At 42.4% G+C, this 26,399-nt stretch overlaps 1 protein-coding gene across 10 annotated transcripts in view; it reads right to left on the bottom strand.

Moving 5' to 3' along the window:
• AOPEP (aminopeptidase O (putative)) overlaps positions 1 to 26,399 on the bottom strand; it is a 392,839-nt gene that overhangs the window by 53,047 nt on the left and 313,393 nt on the right. For 5 of the 10 annotated variants that reach the window (XR_010664621.1, XM_065947320.1, XM_065947318.1 and 2 more), the window contains exons 12-13: positions 24,678 to 24,740; positions 24,187 to 24,261 (exon numbers count right to left, since the gene is read on the bottom strand). Coding sequence is in view for 7 of the 10 variants with exons in the window: in XM_065947320.1 (XP_065803392.1) it covers positions 24,187 to 24,261; positions 24,678 to 24,740 (138 nt within the window). In the remaining 3 variants the exon portion in view is untranslated. Of the gene's footprint in view, positions 1 to 24,186; positions 24,262 to 24,560; positions 24,741 to 26,399 lie in introns of those variants that run through there. The other 5 variants (XR_010664620.1, XM_065947315.1, XM_065947317.1 and 2 more) reach the window with 2 other exon arrangements.

Genomic DNA, 26,399 nt, shown 5'->3' with positions numbered 1-26,399 from the left:
GCCAGCCACCAGTGTCCACGACCCAGGCATAGAGAACTCCCTCAGAGATTAACAGCACCCAGGCATGGGGCTATTCTTAGCTATCTGAGTTGGCTGAAGTCAACCAAGTCAGGTGTGCCTCCAGCTGCAGTTTCCAATCTGCTGGGAAGTTATATGGGTATCCCCAAAATAGCAAAAATAACCATTCTAAAATGAACTCTAGTGTTCGAGCACTTGGCCCAATGTTAGAAAATCCTTCTCCCCATTACACACAGGAGCACACACATACCCTACCCAGCGGACCTCTGACCGGTCCCACTGGACACCTAAGGTGAAGGTGAACCTTGCTGCCTTTCACCGCTCCCCCAAAGACACAGAAAAACACTTCTCAATTTCACCTGCAGCTTCTGTGTCAATGGAAGCACCTTTGAACAAAACTTACTTATATCAAACAAATCTGAGAGGCACGTTCTAAAGACAGTGTCGTAAAGCCTGCCTCATCTCCCCAGAAGCAAAGTCCTCTCTGGTCCTGAGGGGACAGGCCTCCTGACTGGCCACGTGAGGTCAAACAGACCGCTAGGCCCAGAATGGCTCCCTTGCACCCGCCGGCCCCCGGTGCAGCACTGGCCAGCCCCAGTACTCCGAGAGGGCCAGGGGGTGTAAGCACCGCTCCAGGAGGTGCGGCCGAAAAGGACAGCACATGACGAGCGCTGGCCTCGGCGAGTCAGGGCCAGCGGTGTCTACCTGGACACACGAGACAAAGGGCGTCTTCAGGCCTGCTCCGAGTCACACCAGAGGTTTCCCGGCCCCCTCGCGTTAGTGTGAGATGCTGGAACATGTGCCTTCTGATCAGGCCTCCTTCCACGCTATGCTTAATACAGCAGGAAGAGATGAACCGCAAAGCGCAGCAAACCAGAGGAGACTCAGCAACTCACTCACGTCCCCCTGTAAACACTGGAAGGAGAGGTCTTCAGCACAAACACATGTGATCAAAAGAAGGGGTGCGGTCTGGAACATCAAAGCCCCTCGGCTGTGGCACACAGCTGACAAATGGGAGAGCCCTCCAGGTACATGGGAACACGCTGAAAGACGGGAGCAGAGAGCGTTCACCTGCCTGAACTGAGGCACATTTTGAAAAGCGAACCTAAAGACATGATCCAGTGAGAGCAGAGGGAGTTTATGTAATAATTCTCCCACCCTCTGGAATCTGCGCTGAAAGAGGATGCAGAGTTGAGGTTCAGCAGCTCTCTGGTGCCTCGTGGGAGTAAGCCCCAAAGGTCCCTTCTCATCTTCAGGAGCACGCAGCTCAGACCTCAAGCCCCGCCTGTGGGCCGCCATCAGGGCATCAGCACAGGCTGTGTTCCCGGCCTTTGATGGATGGCGAGGTGTCAGTCAGGTATACGCTTCTACAAAAAGCTGCTCTGAGGAACGTATTTCCTCCTCACGTTCAGATGGAGACCTACCTGACACCACGTTCTGGTTCTCTGGGAACACGTGGAGCAGGGCCAACATGCTCTGTTACTGGGTGTTGTGAGGGAAAGCAGCCTACTTAAGCTTCACGACGTTCTTCTTAAACTTCAAGCAGATGCATGAAGAACAAATACAGAGAGAAGCACTGACTCCATTTCACTGAAGTCAATACAGGTAAATGAAGAGAAATGTATCACCAAAACAATGACTGCTCCTCACCCACACAAACATGCATCTGCCATGTACCTGTGTGTGCTAACACTATTTCGCTCGTGCGTGCCTGCACACTGCAGAGATGAACTAGGCACTGCAAACAACACACTCCCCACCGGCCTGGAACCACACCTCACCAGGAGGGGTCTTCACCAATGTAGAGAGCAAGATGGGTCAGAAAAGCCAGCCTGGCCAGAAGATAAAACAAAAATACCAAAGAAGTAGCAAAACATCAGAGTAATAACCCCTTTCAGGATTCAATTATGCTACTTTGAAGTTAAGACTATTTGCATTAAAAAAAAAGACTATTTGCATTTTAATAAAAGCCAGAAAGCAGGAGACCATTGTGTAACTGCATATTCCTTAGAAATAAGTCGAGAGTATCAATTTCACCATAACTCTTAAAGTAGAACAGAAATAGCCTCACAGTTAATTGCTGAACAGAGAGGCTCATCTTCCATAATTTCCATATTGTGACTACACACAAGTCACACAAGTCACAAGGCGAGCTGGCAGCATACCCTCAGATCTTGAAACGGATGTCAGTTTGATTCACACTGAGAGAAGAAGAGGAAAAACAGCACTCTGCTGGCACTTTTAACATTGACTGTCAGACACAGAAAGTCAAAGGTAAAAGGAGGCATCCAGAGGCCCTCATCACCCAGTCCAACCATCCATTCGGGAGATAGTCCTATCAGATTACAGTCTGCATTTACAAAAGTTTACACTGGGGATTGTTTTCAAGTGGATTTAATTAAGGTATACAAGTCCTAGAGAAAGCTAGGACTATGGCTGCAGTTAAATGCTGATTCCAGTATTCGTCAATCAAGTCATCTTTTATGACAAGTAAAGATCTTTCCACACAGCATTTCAAAATCACTGAATTAAAAAAACAAAACAAAACAGTAATCTGAATGAACGACCTTGGAAATCACAAAGTAGAAGTGACAAATAAAAAACATGCTCTCATTCTTTTCAATAATTATTTCCACCAAAAGATTTAAAGGACAGATACCAAAATATTAAGAGTAAGTAGCTCTCTGAATAATTGGATTACCAGTAGTTTTCAATTTTCTTCTTTACACCTTCTTAGATTTCCTATATTTTCTCTAATAGTATCACTTTTATTATGAGAAAAAAAATTGTTAATTTCCTTGACTCATGGTTTGTTTGAAACTGGAAGGCCAGGCCTGAATACACCTAACTGAAACAGAAAAACAGGAAAGGTGCCACACCAGAAAACAAAACTGAGTTATCCTGAGCAGAAACTGGAACACGCCATGGCTGCAACAGTCAACTTGGCATTCAAACCAGATTTCCACAATCTGAGCAACATGACCTGGTGGAACATGGAGGCCACCGAATCCTCCCTGTTGGGCATGCTGTAGTCCACGCCAGCCTGAGGTGTCGCCCAGATTTTAGCAAGGGACTCTCCGAGGCACACGCTAAGGTTTAGGGGAAACAGCTTTTTTTGTTAACAAGGGCTTGGTTATCACAAATAAAACCAAATTAAAGTTCATTCCAACCTCCCGCCCCTTTACTCCCTGAGTAAACCTTTCTCAATAGCTCCCGTGATATGGCTGAATTCACTTTTTCCCTCTTTACCATGTTCCCTGATAAGCTCCTGGAGAAGGTGTTTATAATCACTGAAACATCCAAAATATCAATAACAGATACATGGAGGAGCAGAACATTCTTAGAAAAATTTACAAGCTGATCAGTGCCCAAACAGCCAGTAAAATGCTGGGTCCCTCAAACCCTGTGGTGAAGGAGTGGATGGCTTGAGACCAAGCTGCCTGGAGCAGTGATCGGAGGGTGGGCAGGCGTCCACGAGCTCGGGAGGGCGCTGGGAGCTCAGGCGGGAGAAACGCAGAGCGCAGGGAGAAGGGCGCGCACGCCTGAGCGTGCCGACCAACTACGGCACTGAGAAAACAGCCTGTGCAAGCTGTGGCTCTGGGGTTGGGGGTGGCGATGGGGCTCGGCTCCTGTCAGGCACACACACCTACTAAAAGGCAAAGGCCAGGAAAACTGAGACTGGAGGTCGGAGTCTGTGCAACTCCCCTAAGGAATTCAGTCATGTTATCATGAAGCCTGACAGCTTCATTCTTCACTCTCCTCTCTGCTCCACACCTCCCAACCACATCTCTTCCCAGAAGTATGTGGTTGGCCTCTTGATATCACCGCTTCCCCACTTAGAGGACAGTGACAGGGATGACTCTGCATCGGGGAAGGCAGCAAGTACAGAAGGCTGCATCCTAGGGAATACCACAGGCCCATTAGAGAATCAGTTTACAGAAACGAGCACAGACCAAAGACATGCAAGCACCTCCCCCTTACAAGGAGGCTTTGCTCCATGTGCACTGTCTGAGAGCGACTGCTGCCCCGTCACCTCGGCCCCTTCCCTCCACACACACACACAAACATTTCATATTTTGGTAATGTGGACCAAAAGCCTATATAACTTGGAGCCCATGGCTCTCATGATATCAGAAACAATGCCTCACTTTTAAAACTATCCTGAAATGAAATTCTGCAATACCGTAAGTCACATAACACATATGGGGAGACCTTAACAGAATGCCTCATCTCTGACACAAAGGAGAATCAAAAGGAAAGTCTGTCAGAACGCATTAATTCAGATTTCAGTATTTTCAAGCCTCAGTACCCTGTAAGGCATAGTGAAGCAATGAGAGGCCTGAGGAATCCCCATAAACGCAGCGCTATTAACACAAACTAAGCAGGTGTGCGGTGTAGTTACTCAGATACAAAAGCATTCCCACTGATGGCAAGATTTTCTGAAATGGCAAACAACTCTTGGGAAAATTCAACAAAACACAATCTTTCCAGATTTACCTGGCACTTACATTCCTAGGTAATTCAGTAAATATTAAAGCTGTGTATACGAAAGAGCTTAAAGCTTAGACACAGATTTCTCACCTGGGTGACTCTCCAGCAGACACCTGGAGACTGTGGGAGGCATCGTAACTCCCTGCCACGCTGGAAACTGCCGGCATTGTACACACAACATTTCTGAACCCACTGAAGGCCAGGAGTCCCCCCAGTCCCTGTAACCCCCACATCATCCCCCTGGGGGTGATTCTGCCCTGTGAGAACCACCCCCTTTCACCAAACTGCCCCCACAGTGATGAAGCACCTACGGAAGCCAGACTAATTCATGCAAACTGTATTCAGTTGAGGTTGTCTCTTCAGCGCCCAGATCATAAGAAAAGCATCTCTGTCACTATCTCCCTCCCACAGACTTCTGTCACTTGGGGGCCTCTCGTCTCTTCCTCTTGTGAGGTAAGGTGCCTGCCCTCCCTGAAGAGTATTACCTTTAACCTGGCCGTTGCTAAAAGCCACTTTGGATCATCACAAACTCAAAGGACAGATGGGCCTGTAACAAGCACTCTGAGGCTCCTGCTTCTGCTCACACGCAACAGTGGTCATGAACCTCACTCATGATGCAAGGGCTGTTTTACCAGAATGCTCAATCATGATTGATGATATGACTTATTTAGAAAAATACGTTTATTTGATAAGCTCACTGCCAGAATAAAACATACCTGCAAAACCTAGGATAAACAAAATAAGGAGCAACTTTCAACACTTGGTCTTGAAAGTGTATAGTAATCCCTGCTATGTCAAGTGATATGACAGATTCTTCCTGACAACTTTTGTGAGGTCTCTGGAAATAGCCCAGATTTATACAAACATCCTTTAGTTGCATTTTTAACAAAGAAACCTTAAAAGCTACCTAATTCTGTAAGCTAGAAACTTTACCATTTAATTATTTAAAGCACCATAAAACATGATTCTATATATACATGTGTCTACTCTATATTAAAACAATGTATGTAATCAGAAATATAAACTTATAACCTTTGGTTTGAAAAATAAGAGAAACTAAAAATAGAAAAGTACATATATAAAATCCCTTCTAAAAGTAAACTAATTTTATATCAAGTTTATTAAAAAAAAAAAAAAAAATGGAAAGTTGTCAAACTATTACAACAAAGTCTGATGGTAGAATCTAGACATTAGAGAGAATTGAGTACCAAGGACTGTAATTTTAGTTAACATTTACTAAAGATGTTTGAAAAATTGCAAAACCTGAAAATTGTTCCTAGCTTTCTTCTATGCAGAAGAATATTTTTAAAATGGTCAAAGATTAAGGTTATTTCTTAAATATAGTTTGTGATTAAACATGTGGAAAAAACAGAAGCCTCATACATCACTGGTAGGAATGTAATAGGGTGTAACCATTTTGGAAAACAATCCGGCGGGTTCATGAAACGTTTAACGTAAACTTACTGTATGACTTCTAGGTAACTACCCAAGAGGACTAAAAGCATATAGCCACCAAAAAAAAAAACCCCACCCAAAACATAATAAAAAACTTCACACATATCCACACAAAAACTTCTGTGAGTCTTTAAGTTGAAAGTTTGAAGGTCAGTTGCACAGTTGAGTCTGACTCTTTGCAATCCCATGGACTGTAGCCTGCCAGGCTCCTCTGTCCATGGAACTCTTCAGGCAAGAGTACTGGTGTGGGTTGCAATTTCCTTTTCCAGGGTATCTTCCTGACCTGGGGATCGAACCCAGGTCTTCAGTGGTGCAGGCAGATTCTTTTACCACTGAGCAACTAGAGATAAAAACAGCCCCAAACCAGAAACAACCCCAAAGTCCATCGCCTGTGAATAGACATACAAAAATATGGTACATCCACATAACAGAATACTACTTAGGAATAAAAAGGGACCCACTACCAACACAGGCTACAATGTGGATGCATCTCCAAAAACAATACGTGAAAGGGGGCAAATACATAAAACCACATACTGTGTTATTCCACTGACATGAAATCCAGAAAAGGGAAACTTATAGTATAAAAACAGGAAGTAGATTACTGGTTGCCCGGTGCTTGGGAGACGGCGGGAGGGAATAAGGAGTGACTGCTAATTGCCACCACGGATCTTCCGGAGATGATGGAGAATTTCTAAAACTAGATTCCAGTGCTGACTGCACAACCTGGCAAATTTTCTAAAAACCAGTGAATTGTACACTGAATTATATGGTATGTACATTACACCTTACACAAGCAGCTAACAACACATATATACACACAGAGAGTCTACAGTTGAAGCCCTGGACAGCTACAAAGTGTTAAATCTGTGTTTTGGTTGTCTCTCTTATTTTCTTGACTCCGCAGTGGAAAAGATGACATCAGGCTATTAACATTATGAGAATGCAGAATTTTGCTATTCAATTTCCTCTTAAAGATAATAAAGGAGCATGAGGGGAGGGAGTCATGCAAGGGGAGCAAATAAATCTGCTCTTTCCTCATTATGTAGTTCAAACCGGGTCATGGCCCTATTAGCCAGTAACCACGAGTAGCTTACTTATTACTGGGCGCTGCCGGCGGGGGCAGTGCTGGGGCCTGGGAACAGAGTCCAGCCCCCTACAAACACAAGCAAGACCTTTGTAATGGGCAAAGCCAGGCCAGGCACTAGGCTATGCACGATAATAGACATCCAAAGCAATTAGGAAATGAGAAACTACAGAAATTCTTATGTATTAAAATCTTATGTTCATGTATTAAAATCTAACACAAGCCACTTACCTCGAACTTACGTTTTGTTAAAATCGGTATCAACTCAGTAATTTTACATAATCAGAAAAACATAATCTGGTAAATCACGCATACTATGCACAACACCCTAAGTCAACCTACGACGCCTGCACTCCTGTCTCTTAAAAGAGGAAACTTTCGCCAAGCAGCTACTAAATAAACTCGCTAGCTCTACTTTGCAGACTCATGACGGACCGTCTTTGCAACAGGACAAGGGACTAGATGGCATCTGGCACTGTTACTACAGAACCACAACGGGCTCTGGGGCTAAGTCTGAGTGCCATGGGCTGACACGGCTCATAGACGGAAGGTTGGAAGGGTCAGGGTGACAAGCATACGGAACAGCCCCGGCTGGAAAAAGGGTCATGAAAGAAATAAGTGTGAGGATAAGCTAATCAGAGTCTCTGGAGTTTCCTGACCACCCATAGCCAGGCCAACAAGACTGCCCCTGCCATCTACTCACAGAAGGTCCCAGCCGGCAGCTGCAGAGCACGTACCATGTCCAGAAGACATGCATTTTAGGACCATCATATACATCCCTGTATAAAAGTTTCTGAATAGGGGGAGGGAAAAAAAAAGTACATAAGTGGTTAAGATAGCCAATCTGATAGAAACGGTGTGGAATTATTTTTAGTTGAAGTGGATAGCATCTTATGAAAATGAAACGTTGTGGAAAAGAATATTCAGGCAGGAAAAGGGAAATACTATATTTGTCCCCTGCTCTCCCACCGCTCTTAAGCATTTCCTCTACTCTGGGAAGAAAGCAATAAAACTGTTCTCCCTCTGCTCAGAGACACAGTGACCAGCAGACCTACTGGCAGACCCCGTGCTTGGGCTTGGAGGACAGAAAAACACCACCTCACGCTGCTGTGGCTCTCGGCCGAGAGGTGCCCCCCTGGCCTACGAAATCCCTCCAGTGGCTCTCACTGCTCTGCCTGGGAGGAAACGGGGAGAACGTTCCAGCGGCCTCCTCAGGGGCCCACACCTCCCTGACTGCTTCTGAGGCTGCAGCTGAGCAGCACCCTGACTGCTCTCTGTCAACAGAGGTAAGAATATTCCAAGAATGTCAAGGAGGACTAACAAAAATGACCACAGTGTTTTCTCAGGGCTCATTCCCCTCATCCCATCCCACTTTCTCTCTCATTCCTTCATCTCTATTTAAAATACACTTCACAAGGGAAAAGGAGGGATTAGGTGAATAAAAGTGGCTACCTTCATAATCTGATGGAGCAAGCTGGCTAGTATAACATCTGACATGAAAATTACCCTACATTAAAAAAAAAGTACTTTCCTTCCCATAAAAAATTTAAGCATGCTCATAATTTAGAGGGCACGTGGAGTTTAAATCGTTAGCAATTAAAAAGCCAAAGTCAGTCCATAGAGTTTTGTCCAATGACCCTTTTAACTACTTGAAAATGAGATCTGATTATCAAGTACTGTTATGGCTTATCTATAAAGATTTCTTCCCCAAAAATACTGATCCTGGGTTTACATGAGCAAGGACATTCTGATAAGCCTTTTTAAAATCAGGTACAACCCACTACTCATAGTTGAGACAAACACTGGGCCCATTTCTTCTGTGTCTGGGTGGGTTTCTATTAGTAAGTCAGTACCTGGAGAAACTTACTACTCCAAGCCAGGTCTACCTAAGAATCGTATTACTGCAAACTCAGACCTCTGTAGCTATAGGATATGTGTATGTATCTCAACACTTGTTTTTAAAAGCTTCTTGGAAGCTCAGGACACCAACAAGCACTGTATTTCTTGATGGCCACACTTTTTGCAAATTAAGATCACTTTAATTAAGACCTCAAGCCAAATCAACAACACAGCCCTGATGACGTCAGCTAAAATTCTCTTTGGAGGATCCCAGTGGAAACTTCCAGCAGAATGCGAGGCAGTGTTTCCCTGAGGCAGTGGCCCCAAACAGCAGATTCCTGGGTCAGCGTGGGAGACAGATGCACGTCGAGGTATAGCTGGGACCTGTCGGGGCAGGGATGAGGCTGCCTCCTCGGTCTTAACTACAGGGATACTTCAGCTGGTCCTGCAGACACCAGCCTAATGCTCAAAACTCACACCATTATGGCCATTTCTCCCATGGTTACATTCCTTGCTCTAGCTTACTGGTTCTCACGGTTCCTTCTGTTCTCATTAATATACCACCAATGACAAATGACTTTATGCCCTGGTAAGAAAAAGCCCTTTATGCCCTGAAAAAGCCCATCACCAATAACATTAATAACTACTGTTGGTGAGCAGTGACACAGTGCCAGCTCTTTGCCAAGTGCTTTGCGGTAACTATTTTACAGATGAGAAAACTGAGGCTTACAAAGGCTAGTTTATTCAAGATAAAAAAGCTAGTAAGAGGTGAATACAGGATTTCAATACCACGAGGGACTCTAGTAGGGAGGAAATGTACTTTATGATTTCAATTTACTTCTAAGAGTGCAGATGACCCACAAGGCATTAGCTGCGGCCATCTCCAAAGTTCTGTGGAGAGAGAAGTTAATGGAAACCACACATGTTCCGGGAAAAGAAGAAAAAAAGTGTCTGTTCACAACAGATTAACATTTCTCTTGCCAAGAAAACTAGAGTCGGGAAACTGCCTGGGAAGTAAACGTTCTTGACAACTGAACTCTTCTCTACTGAGCTATTGTTAAAACGAAACTATTGTCAAACAGTATTTTATTGTTTACTTATTTTAATTTTGAATTATTTCTGATACTAAGATTTACTATAATGAGTTGTCTTTTTAAAAAAGGAAGTAACTTTTAAATATGCTGTTAACAGTTTTTCACAGAAAAATTCCCACCATGAGTAACAAAGAAATACTTTTCTTTTTAACCTTTATTTAAATAATGTGTCTCACCCTCCAAGATTATTGGAACATCATTTTAAAGACAATAAGAATATTGAAGGTCACATATATTTATAATACATCCCTCTCTCTTCTCTGTAACAGTGTATTATTGCAAAACAGGTCTGATATAAAAAATTAAAAATCGAGAAACGATGACTACATGTTCATGAACTATAACAATCACTTCCGGTGTTTTACTCGCTTCTCCTCCTCCTAGTCAAGAATTTGAAACCAGAGCAAGGAGTCTCATAGCAACAAGTCGAATTTCCTCTCTTCTTTTATCTTGAACTCCACTGGATTACAGCAGTTCCCCCAAAACCCAATGTGAACTTGCGCAAAACCAAGCATAAAGGTATTTTTCACCTTCTGTTCTGGAGCCAGGTTTGTTCCACCTTCACTTTTTCCACTGAGCCTCTCCCTAGGATGGCTCATGATGACAGTGACTCTGCATTATGCACAGGGCAGTTCTAGGGAAGCATGAGTCACAGTCAGACGCAGACGCAAACAGCGCCAGCTCTGGAAATAGCGGCTGCAGCCTTCCTCCAAGATGGGAGATAGTGGTCACAGAGCAGGCCTCAGCCCAAACCTCCCCTGCTCAGAGGTTAAGGGCCGGTGAAACGGGTAAACTGTGTGTGTTTGCACGCACAGGCACCCAAGCCATACGTGCACAGTGGTACATCAGTGATCCTCTGTCGGAAGACAGCTCAGCATCATTTAGATTTGTCTCATGATAACCCAGTGCTCTAAGATTAGGTAATGCTACTGTTAACCATGCCAGTGACTTAACGTTTAATAAGGACTCAAAGTACACCACGTACTAGCAATACAGGAGTATCAACCAGCGCATTCTCTCCGGCACCTTTCATTTTGGTGGGAAGGGTGCCTTCAACACGAATGGAACGGCTCAGCACCTGCCTTCTCTGTTCGCCCGTCCGGCTGGGAGCCTACCTACCAGCTGTGTTGCAGAGGACACGCAAGTGAGCTCCTTCCCTAAACCATAATATTCCCATTCACTTTGTCCTGCCAGTAGCAGAGAGATTTCTGAGCTAAACCTTTCATAACCCAAGTCCAGCATTTATGGATACTGTTTTGGGGGTAGAGCTGGTGTCATCTGGCCCATAAGCAAATAGCCAAGTCAGAAAACTACAGAAAAACTTCGCTTTAAATCTGTAAACCATCAAGGGATGACTATATTTAAACATGGAAAGCAGTCTTGCATTCAGAAAAAATTATAATGTATACATTAAACAATATGTGCAGAGGCTGAAGAAAAGGCATTTGTGAGAGTACCTTTCCTGCATTCCAAAATACAGTGCCTTGTTACTGGGTCACACTGTTGTTGGATTAAGAACGGCAACAACATTTTTGATTTGTTGTTTGATTACACACAGCAAAAACTGTGATTTTCATGTCATAGTTGCTTGGTCCACGACAAATATCACAAAAACCTCAAATGATCTATATCTTGTAAAGTTTATGAACTTAATATGAAAAGCGAAGTTTCACACCAACCCTTGCAGACACCAAACTGTCTCACCAGGGTCTTGCCCACTCTTTGGAAGGCCTGAGCTTTCAAAACCTGACCCAGTCCACACCTAGCCAAGCCAGCACTCGAGGGTGGCTCCATGCAATGACCCCATTCTGGACGAGTTTCCAGGCCACACGGGGTGGCCTTGGAGGGGGCAGCCTGAGTCTCCCATGGAGTCCTTTCCACCCTCAGATGTCCCTGCTCCATGACACAAGAGACCAGCTGCGCAGATTTCTCCTCGGCCAGAACCCAAAGCTGCTCCCCACCTCCACAAGCCCACTTGAGGAGCTGTTCTAGCAGAAGGCTGAAAAGAGCAGAGGGGGGCAGAGCTGGGGCCGGGCCCAGGCCAGTGCTGCGCACCTCCAAGTTCTCACGTGTAAAACAAGGGTCGGCGTTAGAGAGGCCCGAAGGCCCTCCCCAGCCTAACAGCTCCAGTCCCGTATGGCATCCCACATAAAGTGCTGAAGTGAAGCGTGAGCTGTCGAGCTCTCCACCGGAGCGCTCCCAACCTCCGTGCACCCTTGCGGCCCGGCACACTCAAGTGTCAAGGACTTCAAGTAGCTTTCAGAACGTTCTAGTCACTAGCGCACTCCTCCAGGTGCTCGATTTACAATTTTTCCAGTTATTTACGACAGCTCCTTGTTGGTGGTGATTTTAGTTTCTGAAGTTACCTCAACTTCTTCCTGATATCCTGTGCTGCTGTACCACACGAAGATGAGATCTCCAGTTACAAAAACAATGTTCGGAACTATGTTAGAAACTCAACATGACCAGGAACCATTTTAGAGAATATAAGCATTCCAAGACAACCACCTGTACGAAAATTCACTTTTTGTCATGAAATAAATTAAACACTGCAGCCCTGCCTGGGGAAAGTTCTCTCCTTAGACCAGAAACGACTGCAAATGACAACAGAGGAGGAGGTGCGCCCAATACTAAGTGTCATTCATTAGCTGGTATTTGTACAAGCTCCACCAGCCTTCAAAGGAACTTCAAATCAAAACAGTTTGAGAAGAAACAAAAGCGATGACTTGAGCACAAAAAATGATTATACACTCATTTAAAGCGGAGCTTTGCTAGAACAGAAATCTTATCAACAGCCTGAAGAGCACTTCTGAGAGCTTCCTGTTTAGAACAAGAACAATGACAATTTATTCTTCTATAGTGGACAAACTGAAGAGAGATGCAAATGAAACAGTAGATGAGTGCTGAGAAACAGGATTGGTCTTCTTGAACAAAGTCAACAGATAAAGACAAAAAGAAACAGAAGTGTATGCCTATTATGTCTATATTTGCTGCAAACCAAAGAACAATTACAGGAAGAAATCAAGGCTGTTTAGGGGTGTATGTATGGCTTTTTTTTTTTTTTTTTTGGTCTGTAAATAAATTTAAGAATGTCTTCCTGTCTCGTTATTGTGGAGAAGGGAAAAAACCCAAATGAAAGGTGTCTATCCACATACCATTAGGTAGCAGTCTTTCACCATCTTATTTGACGAGGCACTCTAAAACATACTAAGTACTTAGTAAACGACAGCTGTTTTAGATAAGACACCTCACTTAACTCCCCAAAGACTCTGGCAAGACACCGATCTCCCTCTGACAGGATGCGAGGGGGTGGTGCAGTCAAAGGGGGCCACGTGGGAGTCAGGCCTGAGCCACTCAAGGTCTAAGGCCACCCAAGGTCTGCACACTGCAGGGAGCAGAGTTACCTCTCCAAGACACCAGCACCCCTCTGCAGGAAACAACTGGATTTTATCAGTCAAAATCTCAGAGACACAAGAATGGATTACTCCACAAGAATCAAAAGAAAGCAACAGCTAACAAGGCTACGCGGACAAAGAGGACCAGAGTCACAGGGAGACAGAGTGGGAACAAAAGTAGGTCACTACAACTGACGCATGAGGACTCTAGGTTCAGTGACTCATTCGGGGAGCCTGGGTGAGACACTCAGATTTTCCACTGAATGCACTACCGCCTTCAGATCTGCAAAATGGAGAACAAAACCTTATTAGGATTATTTGGACATGTTCAGATTCTCACCAGAAACAAAAGCCTTAAAGTGTTAAAAAAAAAACAAAAAAGCACACGGCTTAACACCCGTAAGAATGGCTAACATAAAAAAATCTGATGATATCAACTGCTGATGAGCAGGCAGAGAAACTGGCTCCTGAGGACCATCACTGGTCCTCAAGACATTATGATACATAAAAGAAGCCAGATCCAAAAGACTCAAGTGCACATGATTCCATTTATATGACATTTTTAGAAAAGGCAAAGGTATTCAGGCAGAAAGGAGACTAGTAGCTGCACAGGGTTACCAATAGCGACTGACAATGAATGGACACGGGAACTTTTTGGGGACAGAAACCTGTTTTAACACTTAAGGTATGGTGGCTGTAGAACTGTGTATGAGTGAGTTTCCTGGCATATAAAATATATACAACATATAATTCAATAAAGTTGTTAAAAGAGAGAATCAGAATCACTATCTTCTGTTGTCTATGAGAGCACTCAGCATCCTTTATCTTTAATGTCAGGAATAAATGTAAAAGTGCATCTTTTGACACTTAAAACTAAAGCCTCTAAGTGTGACAGTTAAGGAGAAAACATCAGAAACCAATCCGTGTATGAATATAGTCCAGCAGTATGTTCTGTTTCTCTTCTGGATTCTCTCTGTTGTTCTACTTGAACATCTCGCGCTATTCATGAATATCACTGATTTTTCTTGGATACCAAACAAAAATTGCCCCAGAAAATTAACAGAATGAGTGTTACTACTTTCAGTTATACATGAAACCACATAAAATAACTACTGCTGCCTTTTCAGTGGATATGTCAGAAAAATCAAGACCTATATCTGAGACCATTTCCCCCATTTTACATGGTTTCATTGGTATTAATTAGGAAAAGTTTAATTGCTTTCATAAAATCTGAATCTCCATAGATGTATGATTTAGATTTTAATACTCCAAAAAACCAATGCTTATTTGATTTATAGAAGGATACAGAAAATGACCAATGATTTGGATATACACTTCATGCCATTTTTGTGGCCCACCTGACAAGTTCGTTTGTGCTCATCATCAAAAAATAAAAGGGGAAAAGTAAATAAATAAAAGGAGCATATAACTGTCTTTAGAAATACTGTTAAAAAAAAGGTCATCTGTGGTGCTGAACACACATGGGATACTTTCTGAGTAAAATAACATCCAAAAACCAACAAGAGGGGGAAACTCTGAAGACCTCTGGAAGTCCCCACCTGTAATATTCTCATTTTGCCTTGAAACCACACAGGAACGAAAAAAATTCAAAACTGAAAGACACAAGTTCAGAGGTAGCCTAAGTTTGCTGCATCACTTTGACTTGACATCAGCGAGCCAGAGAGAAGTACAGCTTCCCCCTGAACAATGTGAGTTTCAATTGCACGTGGTCCACTTACACGTGGAAATTTTTCATTGATGAATACTACAGGACTGCATGATCCATAAGCAGCTGAATCCAGCAGTGTGGAGGAACCTCAGATATGGGGACTCACTGCAAGTTTTTCCTGGATTGCCCTCCAAGCTGTTCAAGGGTCAACTCTACTGACTTCACGGTTTCAGTAGGTTCTCATGAAAACAACCTGAATTTGGGGTACAGAAATTTTGACATCCTCAACTCTACAATGCATCAAGAGTTGAATGAACTGGAACCAATATTTGTATCGCTTCATTAGCCTGGACAAGGCTTGTGGATAATGCAAATAACCCAAAGTGATACAACTTCCTTTCCTTGTGAGATCCAAATCACTCTGTATATACCTGATGTTACCTCTGAAATGAGTTTGATTCAATTCTGCTTTCTTTCCAGTTTTTTACATCTCAACAGTAAAATCTCTAAGGACTGTTTTCCATTCCCCTGTGCTCCCTACTCCTTACTAAGGGCTTTGCATGTTGTGGATATGCAATGAAGTTAGTAAATAAATTAAGTAAATATAGAATTTAATAAGGAATGCATTACACAGAATCAGAGACAGTATTGCATTTCTAGCCTTGAGTTTCCAAATCATCCTGATTCATAAGTGTCAGCAGAATTTCTATGATGGGTTCCAGCCTTACTTCTAGAACATGGATGCATTTATTTTTTAAAATCACATATTCAAATAAAGACACTAACACTATTTACATGTATGTCAATCAAACCCCTATCTGTGCTTACAAATCAGGTAAAAGCATTAAAATGGATTCAGTTAATTCAATTACCCAATTTCCCACCATAACTTCCAGCCTGCATGTGTAAAGGGTTGCTTTATCAAAACAAGGCCCAGGAATGGAAACCCTTAGTCCAGGATAGCCTCAAGTAAAATGCAACATATACATAGTCAAGTCCTTGGTTTGTGCTACACTGGTTTGGATTTATCACATGCTATTTTGTAAATGATCTTTGATATGTTGTGTGTTTTATCTCTCATGGCCAGAAATGACATCTCCTGCTTCTTTGGTATTTTCCAGCAGCTTCTTACACAAGGCCTTATATACAACAAATCTAAGAAAATATGCTGACTGATTAGATTCATTTAAGGTTTTCAGCTCTCTGAAGAATAGAGTCCTTTTTCCCCTCTGTGTTGTTTTATGCACATACAAATGAAAATTACATAAATCTAGAGTTTTTTTGTGGGAAACTAACATATGAGAGGGATATGATGGAGATGGAATTTCTAAAGAGGTGTTTGCAAAAAGTAACAGTGCTTTTAGGCCAGTAGTTCTGCCCGAGTGGATCAGAGTGAGATTATTTATCGCCACATACAGAAAGTAGACTTCGGAGTATCCACTTAGATTTCTCACAAATATAAAGCCAACTCAAATCCAACTGATTATAAAATGAAATACTCTAAAATTTTAAAGTTCCTGACAACAAGGGGCTTTAAAGAGTAAGAAGTAAAATAAATTTAAAGCACTTTACAAACAGTATCTCATTTAGTCTTCAAATCCACTCTCTGAGCAAGCAAAAACAGTTGTCATTATTCTCATTTTACAGAGGAAGAAAATACAGCTCAAAAGTGAGTGACAGTTGGGAAAACGGACCCACAATGAGATATATTAAATAAAAACTTTTGGAATTAAAAAAAAAAATCTGGGCATCCAAGAGAAAAAGCACTCTGATGAAAAGAAATGAGGCTAGTGTCAGACTTTATGCAAGACAATGGAGGGACACATTCAAGATACTTAAAATATGAGCCAAGGATTTTATGTTTAGTTGAACTGACCTTCATGAACAAAGAGTATAAACTTATAAACATACAAGAGCTCAGGAAATACTGCTGCCCCAAGCTCTTCCTGAGAAATCCACTACAGAACTAGCTTCAAAAAGCCAAAATGACTAAAGATCAATATAAGAGTAGATGATGAGCATTAAACAGACTTATTTGCAGAATTAAAGCTAAGTGATTTTATAAAGGATACAGTATAATATGTAATGGCTACATGCTCTGACATTGTAGATATAATACAGCTATCACAAAGGGTAAAGGGGATGGGAAAATTACATGAAAAATACATTAGTTTGTTGACTGTGTTACAGGTATTTATCTGGAAACTGAAAGATAAAACACTTCAAATCACAGGATGGAAGATAAAGAGGAGGGGGTGAGAAAAGGTAAATATCTAATTTTAGATATTAAATATTGCAGGAAATATTGCAGAGAAATCAATAAACATGAGCAAACAAACAAACAAAAAAACACGAGCAAATAAAAGTGAACAAGAGGCAAAAATCTGTTATCATGTGAAAGTAACCATTAAAACAAAAACACAAGCCTTCCTAAATACCGAAAAAAGGACAAAAGAAAAAAATGTATCATAAAATGGTGAATATTAGTTTTATAATGAATACAAATTGGCTTAACTGGACAAAATACAAGGATTTTCAGATAAAAGCAAAACTCAAGTGACAAACTTAAGGAGCACATAAGTAGGAGGCAGAGTTGGAGTCAGTGTCCGTCTTCCTGGCTTTGAGATTTTTATAGAAAAGATGAAAAAGATGACCCACAACTGATAGTAAAGCTCTACCAAATGTGCTTTAATGAAAAACTCTGTCATTAAAATTTCTTAATGCAGAAGCCAGGTAAGACTTTATATAAAGGTACCATTAGTGAGATTGATGCATCTAGTTGATTCAACAAATACTTGCTGGGGGTGTATATAATTAAGTCCTTTTCTAAGCACTGAAAACACAAGGCTTGAGTCTCATTTTTCCTTTGTGCAGAGACCCAAAAATATAAATGAAATATATGCTGGCTAGACTTAAAGACACATGCTAGCGTCGACCTCCTAAAATAGAAGATTAATGGAAACAGTGACAGGCCCTAAACTACACTGACACCAGTAGGTGCTACTAAAACAATGCATCTTATTAGTGCCATATGATACCAGGCACAAACAGCAGTTCACTAAAATGCCTAATATGAGGAACGATTGCCAAGTAAGGCATTCTGTCACAGGAATGTAACTAATGCTTCCTATAAAACTAAAAGTCATGAAAATTTTCCCTGCCCGCCTTCCTTCTCTAGCCAAACTCTTATGTTTTATATTAAAATGGCTTTCATCTCTCACGGCATATAAGAGTTGATGGCTGCTGGCATCAAATCTGCTAAAATCAACACCAGTGTAATTATCTGCACACTTTCAAGTGTTTTCAAAATACATGCTGGTTGAGATTTTCCTAACTTTGAAACGTAAGCTTTAAATGTTGGTGGTCTAGGACTGTCAATAGCCTGGGTTAAAAAGAATTTTAAAATCTTGCCCAAAGCATTCTCTTCAACAGCAATTATTCGACTGGTTTATAATTCATCTACCTTCACAAAGCGCTTGACGTAGTCTACAACATCCTCATATCATATTGCTATTTTGTGAACTACTTTAATGGTACATTTACATGAACTGATACATGTAAAGCACTTAAAAGAATGCTTGACACATGACAAGTGTCAGCTATTATTATATTAATAGTTCCATTCAAAGGTTCTTTTTAAAATATGTGAATAAGTGCGTGAGGGTAAATGGATAACAATACTTTAAATTTTTCCTATCATGTCAGCTGAAAATGGGAAGGAATTTCAGTACACTCGGAATTCTCACTTTTTTTTTTTTTAAAGAACTGCAGAGTCTTAAAAAAAGGATAAATCTATGAAATAGATGAAAATGTAACGATACAAAATTATACAGGTCAGAATTCCTTCGTGAGGCTATCAAAAACACATTTTATCAGCAATTCTATCTTGATCCAGCCAAGGGGTAAAAAGAAAAACAACTAAGATCCTGTGAAACTAGGTCTAATCTGAGACCTGGGTACAGAATATTTCATAAACTATGTAGGGATTTCTAGGGATTTACAGAGAAAAAAGGGAGACCCACAGAAAAGACTGAGTTTCAAATATTTCAGCAATATAACAAATTGCATATTAATAGCGTTGTAATTACCCTTTTGTTTGGTTTCTTTTTAATTATTTTTAATAAATTATTCTGCCTTCCCCCATCACTCAAGTAAGTTGTCATCCAAAGGCACAATCAGAGCAAGGCAGGACACAAAGGCACTCACTGATAGGGAGGGCGTCAGGGAGGGGCGGCTGGTGCCTCCAGAGCTGTGACTCATTCGATCCTTAAAGCTTTTCTCCAAGATCAAGTATCAATGAAGCTATTGTAAGAGATTACAGCTATATATATGTAGACTGGTTATGAATTCTCACAGGGCAAGAGCTGTTTTTGAAAAAAAGAAAGGGCACCAAGGCCTGGGAAACCACTCAGCATGAAGGCTGCCTCAATTACTTAAGACTGGCTGCCGCGCCTACCATTTTGCTAAATGTGAGTAGTTCCTATACAGAAAAGAAGACCCTTTGGTTCGGCACTCCCTAAATTCATCTGGCACCATTCTGCCAAGCTTTGTATCCTAAGAGCTCCAGAGTCAAGCCTAACACCATTGCCATCTGCTGTTACAGATCCAAGAAAGAACCAGATAATTTTTATTAGTCTTAAATACTGTTTTCCAGAAATCATAAACCGAATAGAAAACAGATCTTGGTCACAAAAGACAAATAGCAGTAAAGGACTTTATTAGTTTAAAATTTGTACCTACCTTTATCATGTTGAATATTTCAGTATCAGAATTGTAATAAAAACATTCTCCTAGAATGTGTAAAATTTTAAAAGGACCAATAAAAGTGGCAAAATGCCTAAACCAAGTTGGATTTAAAAAATGTTCTGTGAATTATTATCAAGTCTATCAAGGACTTCAGAATCAAGCGTGTGGAAAGAACAAGTGAAACAAAAGTGAGTGAAAATGGTCCAGAATTTAGTATTACAAACAAAATAGTTCCAGTATTTTTCTCTGAAAGACTCAGAAAACTGAATTTATCATTTTTGGCTCCTACTAAAATGGCCACTGAATATTATAAACCCATTTTCATAACCATCTTCCTAGACTTTCATGTTTCACTCGATATTTCAAGGAAAATTTCACTAAAATTTAAACAATATTATGCTCAAGGGTTATTATTTTTCAGGTTCTAGCAGGAAAGAATTAAGGTAACCTTACAGGGTGCTTTAGTTGGAAACCATTTGTACCCAGCGCTTCTTATGACTGACTACTCATAACAGAGACCAATCTCACCCTCGCCAAGACTCTTATTTGGAAACAAACCCACAGGAAGGAGTGCTTGTTAATAATAACAGCAAAGCTCAGTATTGTTGAATTTCCAATGTTTTCAAAGTATGCCAGTGAATACTTCTGACATCACGACCAGAAATGAGTATCTTAAAATCTGTTCCCTCTGTTATCAGATGTGCATAAAGTAGGAAGCATGCTTCCTTCAAACATGAAAACTGGAATTTTCCTTCTCTAAAAAAAAAATCATTAGCATCATTCAGGTATTTTCTACAAATATATGATTTCATAAAGTATTATTCTACAGTATATCCTAATCCCTGAAATACTGATAAAAGAAGTATCAAAAACATTGTATTATTTTACATGTATATATTTATAAGAACTTTATATCAGTCCTCAATCTTTGAATACAATGGATAATTGGCATTTATCTTTGAATTAAAGATAAAAGCAGGAAAAAATGTGTGTTCTTTCAAAACCAATAGTCAACTGAATAAAATATATTAACATTATTTTAAAAAATATGCACTGTACAATTCACTGTTGGTATCACCATTGTTTAACCAGTCCTTTGCAGAGCAGGCTTATCCATTCATCCTAACTGTTCTTTGTATAGTTGTTCAAGTCCCCTTGCCTTTCTGTTGCATAAATTATTCAAATTAAATAAAAGGAACTTGAAATAGTGAAAAAGGAAGAATATCAGAATGTTAAGGAGAAAAATACCTGAGGACTAAAAGCAAAAGAGAGGTGAGTTTTTAAACTGAAAATTAAGAAAACAAACAAAAATGTAAAGAAATGAAGTTACACCAGTGGAAAAAGAGCTAAAACATCAAGATAAAATAAAACAGAAACAAATGTCAGAGAACATAGGAGAAAATGCAGACAAAAAACCTCATTTTCAGAAAGACAAGTGAAAACCTGTTAGAAAGACAGCAGAGCTACCTGGTGGGTGGGTGGGTGGGAAGGACGCGACACAGCAGGACAGGCCAAGGGAGCATCTGAAATCACTTCTGCAGTGGTACCTCTCACTCAAGCAGCTTACTTTATTTCATTATTCGTTATTTTAACCCACAGTTGAGCACAGGGTAAGTTTGTTTTGCCTTTCCTTCTGAGTTCACTGCAAACCTCAATTAATATTCCAAGCTACACCAGCTTATGCCCACCACTTAGCACTTTCAAGATTTTAAGGAGGGAAATTAATTATTCCTATAAAATTACATTCTTTAATGTTTAACTCCAGCCAAATGCCCTTTTTTAAGACTCTGGCCTTGCACTGCTTTTTGTTTCCCTTCCTCAGGCAGGTCAGAAGACTGCTTTCCCCCAGTCAGTAAAAATCAGAGGAAAAATGCTATGACCTAGCATAGTTAAATACAGACCAGTCATCCCCCACGTTCATTCCAGAGGCTGAATCCTGCCTGAGGCCTGAAGATGCAAATAGAGACTTAGGGGATGGAGGAAAAGGGCAGCAGGAGGGAGAGAAAGGGGCCAAGACAAAGTAGGCAAATAAAAGCGATAGCTAGATTTTAAATGTCCAACCTATAGAAACAACTAAAACTCTCTTATTTTATGGTCACATAAAATAAATAAAAGGAGAAAAATTCTACTGTTATGGAAAAACAGTAAATGCATGAAAAAAATTGACTAATATTGCTTCTACCTGTGGCATGGTGAACATTTTTAAAACATAGTTCAACTCCATGCTAAATTAACCACCTAGATTCCAATGAATAACAAGTTCAAATTCCAGCAAAAGGTTAACATAAGACCCAGGTTTGAATATTCAATACCACAGAATTTGATCTGTATTTTGGAATAGACACTCAGGCGATCAGTGGACACACCTCGGCTACCAGCTGCTGGACAGCTTCTGCGCCTTTCGGAACTCGTTCTAACGCCCTTGGTGGCTAATCGCACCCCCTTTCTCCCTGTCCTTGAAAATATCACATGCTTTGCCTCAGTGAGCTCCAAACTCTCTCCAAGATAGAGCAGAGGCCAAACAGTGAGCAAAGGGCTGAGTCGCTGTGCATAACCAGAAGGAAAAACTGGAGACATTGATAATTAATACTCTCTTGCACAATTCTTAAACTTCCCCCCCTCCTGGCCCCCTTTCCCCTACCTCCACTCTCAAAGCTAGTCAGTTTTAAGCTTCATTCCTTGAAAGGAAGCTCGGCATGACAGTCTCAACCCACTTCATTTTCATGTCCTCCTCAAAACTACTGCCCACAATTTCTAAGAAAAGTCAGAAGCATGTCCTCCCCATAAGCTCCAACACAATAGCCTCTCTCAAGGAGAAATGCTCAGTGAAGAACTCCAATTTTCTTGGAAGGCAAACTCCTCAGTCCCTAGCCTTCTCATACTCAGAGGACAGTGGTCAGGTCACAGATATGGTTACTTCAAATTCAGATTTCGGTAGTGATGGTACCTGGTAATCCACAAAGGGCTTCCCCTCCTTTTATGCAAGAAACATTGTGTGCTTGGATAATTTTACTTTGGGTTTAAAAAAATAATAGCTAAAAAATATTTTTTTAACCACTAAATGAGCCAATTTGTAGTTCTTTTTCCTTCTTTGGACATTTTATGATCTCATTCATCCATCACCTCACAAACATTTTTAAAAACACCTAGACCATGAAAAGTTAAACCAACACAACCTACCATAGCATGCTAAGGTACAGTCAGAAAACTCAAGCCAGTTCAAAACGACCACTTTTTCTATTACTGTTTAACTGAAGTGACATGTATGACTCTTTGTTTAAAAAGGGAAGGGCTTTTCACACACTGAATGTCTCCTTACAAATGACCACACTCCTAGGCCAGTTCTTTTTGTAATTCTCGCAGAAGCTGCCCTCAGTATCCTTAAATGCACTCTGAAACTTTGGTATCACCTTCATTATGATCTGCTTTGTGCACATTCTCGGACGCTGCAATGCCCATACTAAGGCAACACATCACAGAAGTTGGCAGCAATGCTATCAGCAAGAATTTGGCTTCAGAGTCAGAAATGATTCATCATACATTCTAGCAGCAGAAAAACAACACACTGCTATTTTAATCCCTTGGTGCTTTCAAGAATCAAAAAACAGTAAAATAATTAAAGCAAAAGCAACAAAAATCCTACCTGCTGCAATGTTTGTAAAAACATTCACTTTTAAGAGTTTTCAACAAAAGCACTCAGGAAATAACAGACTACTTACCTTATTTCATAATATTAACTACAATGACAAATCAAGTTTTAACTTAATACAATTTCAGGACAAAACAGGTAGTCCAAACTTCTGCAAAGTAGCATACTGAAATTCTAAATATAGAAAAACAAATTTCTCATTTGCTTTAAGTAAACAAAATCCTTCCACTGTTTCAAAAATAATACACTTCTTTCATCTTCTGTCTCCATTTTTGAAGAGTACTCTATAGTCTAAATTAATGAGTGTGAGTGGTCTCTCCCAGGATCAAACAGAGAAACCTTATACTGTGGGTCATTTATTCACAGCACTCCCTGGTTTTTAGAGATATTATGTCATAATAATATAATACCGTATGCCATAATAAATGTTACTGGTCTAATGTAATAATGTAATGGAACTGGCTTTTTGTCCTGACGCTCTATTTAAAGAGCATGAAAGAAATCTGCATCCTGGATCGTTTTCACTTCCTGAGAACAAAGTACGTTGATAATCACTAGGATTATCAATCAGTATTTCTACAGAACTATACCTAGGTAAATCTAAGGTTTACTGCAAATTTAATTAAAACTTAAAAAAAAAAAAAAAAAAAGATGCTACCCTATGGTTGTGACCAAGTATTCCGACGGCAGATGGGGAGACTGATCAAGAACTCCATCCAGCGCTCTCTTTCGGGGACCCCTACCTTCTGAAACACTTCTTCTCTGTCCTTTCGTTTCCGTTTTCGGGGTCTCCTGTTTACTCGGACCCATTTCGCGACCTGAAGTTCAAAAACCACAGGGCATTTTTAAACATAGGACGACAAGTCCCCAGGGCCGCCCCTCAGCGTGAGAGAAGAAACGATCGACGGCCTCACGGCGCAGCCTTCCTCGGCTTCACCTGGGGGAGCCACCGGCACCTTTAGGGCATCCAGAGGCCGCCTCAACGCTGCGGGCCCTCGGGTCTGCGGCGAGCCGAGGCCGTGACCTTCGCCCCGGCCGCTCCCTCCGTCACTAGCCCGCCCGGCCGCCCCCGCACCGGTGCGCGCAAGAACCCCCTGACGAGGGCCATCTTACCCACCGTGGTCGCGCGCCGCCGCCGCCGCCGATCCCGGGCTCCGCGCCAGAGATGCAGCGCGGGACCCACGGCCCGGGGAGGCAGGGAAGGGAGCGCGTGGACCGCGTCGCCCGCACTCACCTCGGCGCTCACTTGCTGCGCGAGCCCGCACTCCGCCCGGGCCTGGCGCTCCCTCTGCAGCGGCTGCGGGGGAAGGGGACAGAGTCAAGTTTATCTCGGGAGCCGCCCCAGCCCCCCTCCCCCGCGCCCCGCCAACTCGGCGCGCTGACCCCCTACCTCGCCCGCAGTAGCTGAGGGTGAGAGCCGGGCGGCGGAGCCCGCGCTCAGAGCCGTCCGCCCCGCCGGCCCGGCGGAAAGCGGCGGGCGCTAGAGGCCCGCAACACCTAAGGCGCAGGGCGGGCGGCGGGCGGCGCGGGGCCCGGGCGGCGGCGCGGGCGGCGGGCGGGCGCTGGGCGGGGGCGGGGCCTGCCTTAAAGGTATAGGCGGCCGCGCCACCCTCCCCGCAGGTCGCCTCCGCCCCCACCCCCGCCGGCGCGCCGGCTATTTTATTGTTCTCTTCGCAAACATCTTTCTTCTCCGCGCGCGGGCCCGCGCCCTCGCTGGCGCTGGCCGACCCCGGCGCGCGCGCTTACCTTTCCAGTCCCCACCCATGCGGGACCTGGGGTACCCGCGAAAAGGCTTCTCCGCCGCGGTGGGAGCAGAAGTGCTACCCGCCGGCCGGCGAAAGGGGCTTAGCAGGAGAAGCGCCCTCACCGCCGCGGGCAGCCTGAACTCGCTCTGCGGGTCAGAAACCCAAGGGTTCAGATGGCCTTCGCGGAGGGAGAGGAACTTTCCTAATGGAGTTTCCTCTGGGAATGAACTAGACGCCATTAAGTTGACGTTTTTCAGTGCCCCCTCCGGACTCCGGGGAGGAGGCAGGTGACCTCCTGGGGGAGAAGCCGCGAGCGCGTGAAAGGCAAACTCCGAGCTCTGCCCGCGCGTCGCGGGAGCTAATGCGCTCGCGTTGAGCGCGGCCGGCGGTGCTCTCGCCCGGCCTTTGGACTCCCCCCCTCCCCCACAAAGCGACTAGTAGAATTTAAGAAGGGGACAATACCTTTTCAAAAATAGGGGTGAAGTTTCCACTTGGTTTATAAAAGTGTACGATACCCTCATTTTTTTCCGCCGACCCCCCAAAAGGCTTTCTTTCCATCCTCAGCAGCTGAGCCAGCCTGGGGGATTCAGTGCTTGGGGAGGACAGTCGGGTCGCACCCGCGTTTGCTGATCTTGGCCATTCCTTTAACTTTATCGCATTTCTCTAAAGAAAATCTCTCTTGCCCTCTCTTTATTGCTACGCCATCCTTCTTTCAAGATCAAAAGCTTTAGATCAAAGCCAAGATCAGACTCACTACTTTAAATAGAAGCAACTTTGCCATGGAGTATTTTACACAAAGGGGAGCTACTTAATGGAGACATCAGAGTAGAAAACTTCATTTTATCCCTTCATCCCATATTCATAACTGAACTACTTAAAATTACATTGATGATGCATTTCTGTTTCCTAAAACAAACAACAGTTCTGCTCAAATGGGAGATTCTTGACTTGTGTTTTTGTTTCCCGGAATTAAAAAAGAAAAGCCTATAGAGCGTTAAATCGATATATTAACCATTATTGGCTAAGTGCTATGAAATGCATGCTCATTTGCTAAAGATTTTTCAAAGTGTTATCGAATCTTTTTATACATGATGTACAACCATCACATACAATTTTTGTACTGTAAAAGAAATGCATAAAAATAACAGCTTGCAAGTCTCAAATGCACATACATAGGCAGGTAAAAATTACAAATGATAAAGTGGATTATG

The sequence above is a fragment of the Muntiacus reevesi genome, chromosome 10 (assembly GCF_963930625.1).
Source record: "Muntiacus reevesi chromosome 10, mMunRee1.1, whole genome shotgun sequence".
NCBI classification, from domain to species: Eukaryota; Metazoa; Chordata; class Mammalia; order Artiodactyla; family Cervidae; genus Muntiacus; species Muntiacus reevesi.
Note: the sequence above shows the minus strand (reverse complement) of the source record. Positions and strands in the feature narration are given on the sequence as shown.